The following is an 11,949-nucleotide window of genomic DNA, read 5'->3' on the forward strand; positions in this document are numbered from 1 at the left end:
TTTATGACCTCCTCTCTCTCTCTGTGAAGTCCATCACCACTCTACCATTTATGTGCCTACATCTGGGTCTTCTAGTCATGCTCCCTAAGGGAGCAATCTGATTGGTTCTGCTATTAACTCTCCGATACGCAGTATCCCAATTAGGTGAAGTTCCCATGCAGGGCCATTTCATACAATGCTGACCAGCCTAAAAAGGCTGCCTTTGACTCAAGGGCTGATCCCTGATACAATCAGCCTGTAGCCATAATGATGGGATCCCATGACTCAAAACGTGTCAACCTATGTCTCAAGAAACCATTTGTGGTCTCTTTCCTCCTAAGGCATTTTTAGGTGCAGGAGACACTCAAAGTATCACCAAGAACCCAAAACAGATACTAAGGCTTGATTTCATGTTAATCCCATATCTGCTGTTGTTTGAATATAACATCACCATTTCTTAAACGCCTCAGCACTACGTCCCTCAGTACCCCACACAGGCTGATCACCATTCAATCCCACATTCTTTCCCATTAAGCACAGTGACACCCCGAGAACCCTTCTCATCACCGTGTCCGAGATGAAAATTCTGAACTGGCACATGGGATGAAATTAATTTGCAATCCCCCTGTCTATAGGATGAAGTCCAAATTCTGCAGGAAGCCACACTTAAGGCTTCAGCCTGAAACTCTGGTTCTAGCCCAACACTCCAGTCAATATGACCTCATCAATTTCTTTACACAATGTGTGCTGGATATTCTCCATTCGTCGTCCCTCCAGATCCACTCTCCATGTTCCTCCAGGGAGGCTGACCTTCTCCGATTGCATCGGCCCAACCTCCCTGGCTTCTGATTGACTTTGGATGAAGCGAGGCACTGGCAGGATAGGAGAGGGCACACAGAGAAGGAGTGTGAGATATACTTCCCCTCTCCTCCAGCCTAGCTGCGGCTGTTTCTCTACGAAAGGCCTCAGCTCCAGTCACAGGGGCGGAGCGGGGCGTCTCTCTGACAGCTAAGCTCTCCCTGGGTCTGGGGTCACCAGAACACTATCCTCTCCCCTTGCCTTTTTAGGCTGAAGTTGCCTGCTGCTGGATGCTTCACTCTCCCATGCTGACTTTTCCCAACCCTGCCTACACCTCTGAATGATCCCATCTTTGAACTTCCTTTAACTACCCACCCCCTTTTTAAAAAATTTTAAATAGACTTTATTTTTTTTAGAACAGTTTTCAATTCACAGAAAACTTTATTTTCATTCATTTATTTATTTATTTCTGGCTGCACTGCATGGCTTGTGGGATGTTAGTTCCCTCGACCAGGGATTGAACCCGTGCCCCCTGCAGCAGAAGCATGGAGTCCTAACCACTGGACCACTAGGGAATTCCCAATTCACAGAAAAATTTAGAACAGAGTACGAAGAGTTCCCATATATTCCATTCTTCCTATATACCCTGCAGCCTGTTTCCCCATCTTTAAAATCTTATTAGCATGATACACTGGTGACAATACTAATGCGTTATGTTTAACTCAGGTCCATATTTTACTCAGACTTCCTTAGTTTTTACCGAATGTCCTTTTTTGCTGTTCCAGGGTCCTGTTGTCAACTACAATTGGCATTCGCCATTGGCATTGCCATCTACCTCTATAAGGATAAAACCATGTGCTGCTGCAGCTGCTGACTGCCAACGCCCCCCTGAAAGGTGTTCAGGGTAGAGGGCTGAAATGAGAGCCTCTGTGCTCTGTGAAAAACTGGCAAAACAGGTCTTTAGATAGTTAGATATTTTCAGGAGCCAGCTTGATGGGCCCAATTCTTGTATCTCCTCATATCTAGGAAAACATTAAAATCCTTCATGTGACGACTGCTCCTTGTGACTAGCGGTAACCTTCTGTAAACAATATGTGCTTGATTGCATATTTCTCCCTTTCACCAAACCACATATATACTGAGCTTCTCCCCAGTCTCTTTGGAACAGTTTCTCAGAGCTATCTGGGATGCTGTCTCCCAGACGGCAGTCCTAATTTTGCCCCAAATAAAACTTAACTTGCAACGCTCACATTGCGTATTTTTGTTTGTTTGTTTGTTTGTTTTTTGTTTGTTTGTTGGCACACGGGCTTAGTTGCTCCGTGGCATGTGGGATCTTCCTGGAGCAGGGATCAAACCTGTGTCCCCTGCATTGGCAGGCGGATTCTTAACCGCTGCGCTACCTAGGAAGCCCCGTATTTTTAAGTCGACACCATCCAGGGCTCCACAATTACACTTTAGTCATCATGTCTCCTCTTGGCTGTCACAGTTTCTCAGCCTGTCCTTGTGACTGATGACCTTGACAGTGTTGAAGCGTACAGGTGTTTTATAGAATGTCCCTCAACTGGGATTTGTCTGATGTCCTTCTCATGATTAGAACGAGGGTTTGGGGGAAGAAGACCAGAGAGGTGAAGTACCATTTTCAACATGTACCAGGAATATATCATTTCAATACACACCAAAAACACACACATCAACATGACTCATCACTGTTGACCTCAGCATCGATCATCTGGCTGAGGTAGTGTCCATCAGATTCCTACACTGTAAAATCACTCTTTTATTTCCCTCCCTCTTTCCACATGTGCTCTTTAGAAGGAAGTCACTATGTGCAGCCCATTTATTCCCTGAAGTAGAATAAAGTCTATGTTATTTCTTTTTTCTTTTGGTAATCTGAGCTAAAATACACATAACATAAAATTTGCCACTTTAACTATTTTTAAGGGTTTCAATGACCTATTACCAGTAGGCTGTCTCAGTAGGCCATCTGTCTCCTGCTGGGACTCTTACTATGCCCAACTTGAACTTGTCACTATTCACCAAAAATAAGTGTGTCTTTATGTTTCATTAGATGAGATTTCCAGGCGAAGAAAAGAGATTCTCACATTTTTTTTCTACTTGGAAAAAAATGTTCTTTAAGCCTTGACTCAAGATGCCACGGGCTCCCCTAAGGACCACCATCACTCTTGCTATTGTCTTCCTGGCCATGTACTTTTCCTTCTAATTCTAGCATTGGCTGCATTGCACCATTTTCTTGGTGGCTTTCCCAAGGCAACTAAATTATAGTACATGCATGCTATGGAGTAATATATAGCCCTTAAAAATCAGGTTGAACCTTTACTGAGTGATTATCTTTGGGCAGTGGTACAATGGGCATGGATTTAACTTTGTATTTCTTCCAAGTTTTCTCATCTGAACAATATCTGCGACTAGGAAAAAAAAAGATCAAATCTACCTTTTCAAAGTGGCTTATTTTGCCATTTCTAACCTGAGTATACATCTAAAGATAATCAAAACGTGAAGATTGACTTGTTGGCCATTTTAGATATAATCAAGCCAAAATGTCAACAGCCATCATGACATCTGATTCCAGCCATCACCACCCTTGCCCTGAACACACTAAGGGTGGTAGGTCCCAGCGGAAGAGATTTCAGAGCTTCCTATTTCTGTCTGTCAGCTTCTCTGGGGCCCCACTTCTGACCTGGATCTTGTTTTTGGTTTGTTTGTTTTGAAAGCTCCTCTGACTATAATATATAGCCACAGTTGGAAACCCATGGTTCTATTCCACTCTGCTCACTTTGCAGATGGAACACCAGAGGCCCAGAGAAGTTCAAAATGACACTGGGGCAGAGCTAGATCCTGGTCTTTTGATTCCTGCTCCTTTGCACTTTAGCAAGCCAATAAAATCAAGGGTGAGATTTTGTAGACTGACAGACTTAGAGAACCCCAAAAGTTTCAAGAGGAACACAGGGAGTGCAAAGACTTCTAAAAGTAACCTATTTTTGATCCCCTCCCCAACTCAAGTTTACAACTATGTCTGAGCAAATAGTTTTCAAAAAGTATTTACTGAGCACAGTACAATTTGCAAAGATTAACCACCATCTAACATAACAATGGGAAAGGCACTACAAAGTTTAATTTAATGCAACTGTGTTAGTAAGCAAAGATGACAGAAATCAAAATACCATTGTATTCAAGACTGGCTTTACCCCAGCACAAACAAACATAACTCTGCCCAGGCCTTTGCCCTCCGAGCTGGGTCCTAGGACCCCTGTCTCTTGGGTCCTAGGTGACTGCCAAGAATGTCCTCCTCTGGTTACCCTTGCAAACCAAAAGCAATAGCTCCTATGGCCATCCAGTTTCCACCCTGGCCCCCACCAGTCCCAATACCTCACACCTTCTCAGTGAGACAGAGAGAATGAAGCCTGACATTGTTTCCCTGGAAGGTGCACAGTAGAAAGAAGTTTAGACTTAAGTCACCGATCTCACTGTGTGATATCTGGAAAGTCTTCAACAAAGCCTTTAACTCTTCAGGACTCAAACCTTTTCTGTCTGTGACATGCATGACTACTGGGAAATCTATGAGGTCGAGTCTGATTTATTCAATGACAGCTTTGTGCAAGCCCAGCCCGGCCCTGGTTTGTAAATGCGTAGTTAATCTTTAAGCCAGCAGCTTGTGGCGGACCAAGAATGTGTAAAGGAAGCCCTTGCTCAGTCATTTTCCTACTTATCCCTGCTTAAGCACTACAAGAAATACAGAAGACATGGCAGGTGAGAAAAATTAGGTTTGCTGCAATCTAAAGTCACTCAAGGGAAGAAAACTTCTCTATCGTTTGAAGTGTCTTAAATCAATACCCTGGTGCTTCTAGGCTATGTGGAAAAAACTGATTTTCAACATCTATGCTTCAGTTTTTAAAAAAATCTTCAATTTCTTCTCTTGAATTTTTACCTCCCTCTTTTTCATGATACAGTGAGTGAAGTATGTTGGATGGGAAGGGGGAACCGCCAGCATTTGCCTCACTGAATGCCCAGGCTCTTCAAGCAGCAGGAAGACACTTCTCTGCAGGAAAATCTGCTTATTTTGGTTTTAAAGGGCAATTTTATATTGCAATCCGCACTCATTTATTTACAAAATTCACTGAGCTCCCACATGCCAGGCCAAGAGGAGAAAATAATGAGCACGCTAGACAAGTTTGCTGCATTCTCTGAGCTTATCATCCACTGGAAGAAATAATCAGATATGCACACAAAGGTGTGCTTACACAAGGTGATAAATGCTGTGATGAAGAAACACAAGGTGCAAAGAGGACCTATAAAAGGAGGAGGGAGACTGGAAGGTGAGTGATGGTGTCTCCTGAGGAACTGACCTTTGAAACTGAAGGATGAGTGGGAGTTTAGAGAAAGAAGGACAGGCAGCTTAGGCAGGCCACAGGCCAGGCAAAGGCCAGAGGCCAAGGGGAAGAGTAAGCTATTGGAGAGAAGTTTTGTCAGCTATCCCCTTAAGGTCTTACCAATTATCTGGGACAGGTATGCAATTGTTTTCTTTTGGGAACTCCACCTGTACTTGCAAAGTATTAATCTTCCTAAGTCACTTGACACCAACACACCTTTAAAAACATTAACCCACCATATATCAAGTGCTCTCATTTCTTCCCCAACACACACTAATGTGGTGATTTCTCATTGTGAATATTTAGCTCTCTTACTTTTGCATGATCTATAGTGAGTGAGGTCGTGTGTAGGATGGAAAGTGGGTGAAGTCAACTCCAATCATGAAGATAACAGCTCTCTACAAGAAAATCTGCTTATCTTGCTTTTAAAGGGCAAGAGGCTCCTTTTCCTGAATTGAAAGTTACACGACTAAAGGTAATGTTTAAAGCAGTTTGAGAAACGCTAGTGGGAAAACGCATTCGTTAGCTTCCTGAATTAGGGAATCAGAGTAGACCCTTGAGGACAGAGCAACAGACAGTAGCCCAAGCATCTGCCTGCAGGTGGAAAGTGTGTGTGCACAGAAGATGCCAAGCAGCGTTCAGGATTGAGAGTTCTTATTCCTTCCCTCTGCCCCCTTTTAAAGACAAAGCAAGAGGAAAGGGGAAGGGGAAAGCGGGCTCTCAAACTCATCTAAGAGTTACTGGGTGTCATGTGGGACAGAGAATGAACAACAAAAGGAGAAAAAAAAATATGCAGGAAGATTTCTCTGGAGTGGAACCTACCACCCACCCCTACCCGCTAAATAAATCCTACAGTTTAATGCCCATAATATTCCATTCCACATGGAAGCCATCATTCCCCAGTTATTAGATCTATAAATCTACACATAAATAAAGGGCACCTTCCTGTCCTCAAAACTTCTAGGAAGAAAAATACGCAGTTTCCTCCACCACCCCCACAAAAGAGTTGTAATTAATACATTGTTTCCGTTTCACTGGCCACACTTTCTACCTCCCCTCCCCATAAGGGCCGCTCCTGGGGTGTGTGTGTGGGGGGGGGCAGGGTATCTCACAGCTGCAGGGAGCCCTCCCTCCCAGAGGGCAGCCCTGCACCCTGGCAAGACAGCAGCCCTAGCATGTTAGCAACTGCAGCCTGTCTGGTCCCTCCCACCTGGCTGTCCCTGTGCACTGCGACGACGCGCTGGCTTCTCAAAGCTGCAGTGGATTGTATAACCACACTGTGAACGCCTAGAGGAGAGCGTGGTGAGCTTCCCTCCTGACAGCATCTGTTAAAAGTCACTGGTGCCAGTTAATAAGAGACCCACGAGGCAGGAGGGACCCTAAGACTCTGGGGGAGGGAGAGAGCGAAGCGCTGTCTGGACTACATCACTGGTGGTAGGGGGTGGAGTTTGTAAACCTCTCCAGCAGCAATATTTAAACCCGAAATTCTGTCCTTACAGCTGGCGTTGCAGGACCGTGAAGAGCACGCTGAGCCCTGCTACACGCCTTTAGTGCGGATCAAAGGGGGATGGGGCGGAAACTCAGAATCCTAGGGGAAGCTGTCAGAATTTCTGCCCAGGGAAGCTCCTCGGGAAAATGCCAAGGACATCTCCGCTCCTCTTTTCAATTATGTAACTCTTACACATTTGGGAGAATATACATAAACATAAATTTAATTACTTATGAAGGTGAAAAGTCTCTAAATAGACTGCATTTAAAGCTCTGGGTACATCTGAAGTCTTAATAGATCTGGTTGCCACCCGGCAGCGTTAGATGATGTCACCCTCGGGACTGGACCCCCACCCACCCCTCCCTGGTACCCACAGCGCTCACTGCCGGGTCGCCGCTCGGGGACTGGGCCCTCTCGGCTCGCAGGATCCGCGCACGCCCATCCGCGCGCCGCGGAGTCGCCTGGACTACCAAGTCCGCAAGCTGCGGAGCGAGATGCCCCCCTCCCCCCATCCCTGCCCCCTCCCCCCATCCCTGCGACCTGGCCGGCGGTTACCTGCGGGGCCGCGACTCTCCGCAGCCCATTGGCCGGCTCCCCGGCGCCCTTGCCTCTGGCCACGGGGAGATGCCCGAGCCCCGGCGACCGCGCCGCGCCCTCCGCGGGGCCCGCGCAGTTCTCGCCGGGGCCTTCATCCGGCGCGGGGAAGAGCCCGCAGCTGCGCTGGAAGCGGGCGACGAGCTGGGAATCCTGCAGCCTCCAGAGCAGCTCGGCCATGATGCTCCCGGGGCCGCCGCCGCCGCCTGGTGCCCTCAGCTCACGCCGGGCCGGGCGCTCGGGGTGGCGGGCGGGGCCCGGGGCGCCAGCCAACAGGTGCGCCGCTCGGGTCCTAGCGCCGGCCCTTCGGACGCGGACGCCCAGGTGTTCGCTTCCACCTTGAGCCCGGCACATCCGCCCTTTCCTTCGCAGGGGCCCCGGCAGGCTCCAGCGATCCCTGGCGTCCCGCCCTCTCGGAACTGGGCGAAAGGGTACGGGTGTCTACACCGCGCCTCTCTGCAACAGACCGCGCCTCCACCCCTCCCGGCTGGTGCAGAAGTGCCACCTAATGGGGAGCGGCCGAGCACATGTGGACCTGCGAGAGTCCATCCTGGCGTACGCCGGCTGATGGCTTCTGTGATCCTTGCTCACTGTCGAACTCAAGGGGAGGTCGGATTTCCCCTCGAGCTCCCCGCATCCCGCCTGTAGTCCTGCCTGTGCCCACTTACAGCAGGTGGAGCGAGCCCCCCGAGGGAAGGTTCCCAGGTTCTTGCCAAACTCTGCGTGGTGCAACGTCTCCCCACAGACCTAAACTTCTTCGACATTGCTGAAGAACCGAGTAGGTTCGAAGTGGAGCCTCATTCTCCGCGTCCCTGCCGTTGCCCTTGTGATTTGGCAACTGGGGAACACCTGTAGACAGGTGGAGAGGAAAATTGATTCTTTCTTGGTTTTCCGCATTAAGATGGTGCTTGCCCCGCCCTCCTACTTCTCCCCCGCCCCTCTCACTCTGCCTCTAGATCTTTAGACCCGAAGAGAACATGGTGTTGCAGGACTAGGAGGAGGAGTTGACTTACCCACCTGCGCCTGTTTTAGGGCTCTCAGCAAAACAACAAATAAAACATCCTGCCGGTCGACCTTGGTTTTCCCTCCTCCCTCCCTAATCTTCTAGGGGCACTGCACCTCCTCCCAGAGAGTGAAAGGCAACAGTCAAATTAGGCCCAGCTGACCTGCTTGCAACGAAAGTACAATTCAATCCTTCTGTCTTCAGTTTGCAGCTGAGGCTGAGCGTTTCCTGGTAGTGCAGTGCAAAGCCTGCTAAGTATTTGGTTGCACAAATGACTATGCAGGAGCACCTGCCACGACCTTGTTTATCCAGTTGTCAATTCAGGCCAGGAAGCCTTAGGGATGTAGCTTTCAAGGATCATGTGGTCTCCCTCATGCCTGAGTTTCTGCTGGCCTTTCCAGTCCTGTCTGGCCAGCAAGATCAAGGTGGCTGAGAGAGCAATGAAATTCTTTTGGGAAATACCATTTTATACTTAATTTACATAGGAAGCACAGAGCTGCTGTCACAATCCAGCTGTGTCACACAGAGATGTTCAGTCCTGGACGCGGAAGGCTCCTCTCCTCGACGGTGCTGTCATTTACAGTCACTGGGACCAAACCCTGTCGTTTAGTTTTAACAGCTGGGATGGTAGTGGTTTAGGACCTGTTCTTTTTATTTGTTAACGAAATATGGGGGACTTCCCCAGGTGGTGCAGTGGTTAAGTATCCGCCTGCCAATGCAAGAGACATGGATTTGCACACTGGTTCGGGAAGATCCCACATGCCATAGAGCAACTAAACTAGTGCGCCACCACGACTGAGCCTGCGTGCTGCAACTACTGAAGCACCCATGACTAGAGCCCATGCTCCTCAACAAGAGAAGCCACCGCAACCAAGAGTAGCCCGTGGAACTAGAGAAAGCCCGCACAGCAATGAAGACCCAACGCAGCCAAAAATAAGTAAATAAATTTATATTTTAAAAAAAAAGAAAGAAATATGTTCTCCCATGAAGACCCTTGAGTGATGTATCTCTCAAGTTTGATGCTTCAATTTTCCTTTCTTCCAGTTAAAAAGAGGGAAAGTCAAACATGGCACATGGAGCATAAAGCCAAAAAATTGCATATTCAGACAATGCATTACATCCCCTTGGGGACCAGGTACTGACTCCAGCTGCCAATGGCTTGTGATGTCACTGTGTGCCTCTGTTTCCTCCTGTGATGAAATGATATTCCTCGTTTCTTGTCTTTCTTATAAGGCTGGTGTGTGTGGCAGTCCTTGGCTTGTGGCAGTGTATCACTCCAGTCTTCTCTGTTGTCACAGGACATTCTCCCTGTGTGACTCTCTATGCCCATATGTCCCTCTTCTTATACAAACACCAGTCATTGCTTTCTTAGAGTATTTTTCTAAATATTTATTTATTTATTTGGTTGTACTGAGTCTTAGTTGTGGCAGGTGGGCTCCTTAGTTGCCGCTCATGGGCTGCTTAGTTGTGGCATGCAAACTCTTAGTTACAGCATGTATGTGGGATCTAGTTCCCTGACCAGGGATCAACCCGGGCCCCCTGCATTGGGAGTGTGGAGTCTTAACCACTGCACCACCAGGGAAGTCCCAGGGACACCAGTCATTGAATTAGGGTCCACTGTAAACCATTCTGACTTCATCTTAACATGATTACATCTGCCAAAAATCTTCCAAATAAGGCCACACTCATAGGTTCTGGGTACACGTGAATTTGGAGGGATTGTTACTCAACCCAGTAAAGCACTTACTCTGGGCCAGGCATGTGCTCAGTACTTTCATACCATAGCTAATTTAATCACACTTCATCCTCCCTCTGAAGCAGCCACTTATCCTTCATGTATTTGACAACTGTGCATTTACTAGTATCAGAAACTCTTCTAGGCCTGGGGATACATCAGTTAAAAAACCAGAGCCCCTAGATCATGGAACTTATATTTTAGTAAGGGGACAGCTAATAAAAAAATCAAAGAAATCTGTACTTTTAGTATTCTTTCTGTTACCAAATCACATTCTATTCCTGGAATTTATCTTTACTCTTTACTTTTGTATTGAAAAGTATTCCCAGTGTATAGTGAGTGCTCAATAAATACTTAGTGAATGTTGTTCTAGATTGAGTACAACCTCACAGTTTTTAGAGCTCTTGGAGTTTAGGACTCATTTGCAAATTTTTGCATGTAAATTCTACAAGACCTCAGAGGCAAGTGGTTATCTCCTTTTTTAGAAGAGAAAACCGAAACTCTGAGATGTAAAGTGATTTTTCCCAAAGTTACAAAATGTATTAGATACTCTTTGCAGGGTCTGCCATCTCACGCTGCTCTTATGGGAGGATTTGCTTCCTCCTTTACCCACTCTCTTCCCAGGGCATGGGAAAGGAATGGGAGAGGAGACTGTCAGCCATTGTTTGAGCCATATGACTTGGCCCCCTAGCCGGAGCTAATCCCCAGCTCTGGGCTGGACACCACTTGACCAAATTTGGGATCATCAAATGCTTTCTCTTTGGGAATTTGGATTCATAGACCCCAGTCAGTATCTGTTGAACCAGGGAGAAGAAAATTCAAAACCTGGAGACCACACCATGGGGCAGACAAGTGGTCTTACTGCTGAGTGCTCCCAAGGAAGAAATAAAGCAGACACACAGAGAAGTCAGGCAAGATGAGCTATTGATCTGGAGAGACAGCTCCTCGGCGCCTCTTTCCAGTCATTGTGAAGGTCCTTCTAGCCTGGGTTCCCAAACTACCCCCGAATCCTTGGTAACAAATCCCCCATTTCTGTTACTTATGGCCTGAAGGGTCCTAACTCAGACAGCCAGGAACTGGCAGAACATGGAATCAGATCAACTCCTCACCTTCGTGTCATCATCAAGGGGTTACAAAGCCCTGCTCACCTCTTGCTGCTGGAGGCTTCTTCTTGCTGCCATGGAAACTACTGATTCCAACTCCTCGTCCCAGCCCCTCAGGGTGTTAGAAAGGGCTGCAGAGTCCTGGCTTCCTAAAAGATTGTGGAACACAGTGAATCTATTGATAATATTTCACTTCATGGTGAATCAAACTGCTTCCTGGGCTTTGCTGGAAATCTAGTCACTTTATATAGGGAAGGCATTCTGAGATCCAAGCAAACTTTCTGCACATAACCCTTTCAAAATGTGCAAACTACTATATATTGAAGTTGGTTACTGGTAGTCTTTTTTAAAATGGTAATTTATATCTTTACATATACGTTATGTAAAATACCCAAGGATTTAATAACCTTAGCAGATTAGAGACATATCATTTGTTGACAAATTGATCAAAGCCGTAGTCTCCATGGACTGTTCAGATCACTGAAATTTTGAAATGTAAAGCATTGAATGCATCTTGTGTTTTTCAGCGTGCAACCCCTTTCTTCTCTTTAACTAATGAAAAACACTTTTTCTATTTAGACAGTTTCAATAAATCATCAAACATAAATTCTTTTCTTGGAGTGCGGGGACTTTTCAGGCTGGGAGAAATTTCAGCTGAAAACCTTGCTTTAAAACAAAACAGTTACAGGTAATGTTCCTGTAAACAGGGGGACAGAAAAAGGGAAAGCAGTAAGAAGAAAGCCTAGGAGTCTTGAATTTCCCCTGCAGCAAACAGTCAAGGAATGGTCCAGTTTGCACGCTCCCACAACCATGAATATTGGCTAAGAGTTTTATTTCAGCCAGGACTTCTTGGTTTGAAT

General features: G+C 46.7%; 1 protein-coding gene across 2 annotated transcripts in view; it reads right to left on the reverse strand.

The window, feature by feature from the left end:
• Window positions 1-8,466, reverse strand: part of SGPP2 (sphingosine-1-phosphate phosphatase 2) — a 126,836-nt gene extending 118,370 nt beyond the window's left edge. The window contains exons 1-2 of one of the 2 annotated variants that reach the window (XM_057747248.1): window positions 8,415-8,466; window positions 7,917-8,097 (exon numbers count right to left, since the gene is read on the reverse strand). In XM_057747248.1, the coding sequence (XP_057603231.1) occupies window positions 7,917-8,012 (96 nt within the window). In that variant the 5' untranslated portion in view covers window positions 8,013-8,097; window positions 8,415-8,466. Of the gene's footprint in view, window positions 1-7,209; window positions 7,614-7,916; window positions 8,098-8,414 lie in introns of those variants that run through there. The other variant, XM_057747247.1, reaches the window with a different exon arrangement.
• Between the last annotated feature and the right edge of the window lie 3,483 nt (window positions 8,467-11,949).

Source organism: Hippopotamus amphibius, chromosome 8 (assembly GCF_030028045.1).
Source record: "Hippopotamus amphibius kiboko isolate mHipAmp2 chromosome 8, mHipAmp2.hap2, whole genome shotgun sequence".
Lineage (NCBI taxonomy): Eukaryota > Metazoa > Chordata > Mammalia > Artiodactyla > Hippopotamidae > Hippopotamus > Hippopotamus amphibius.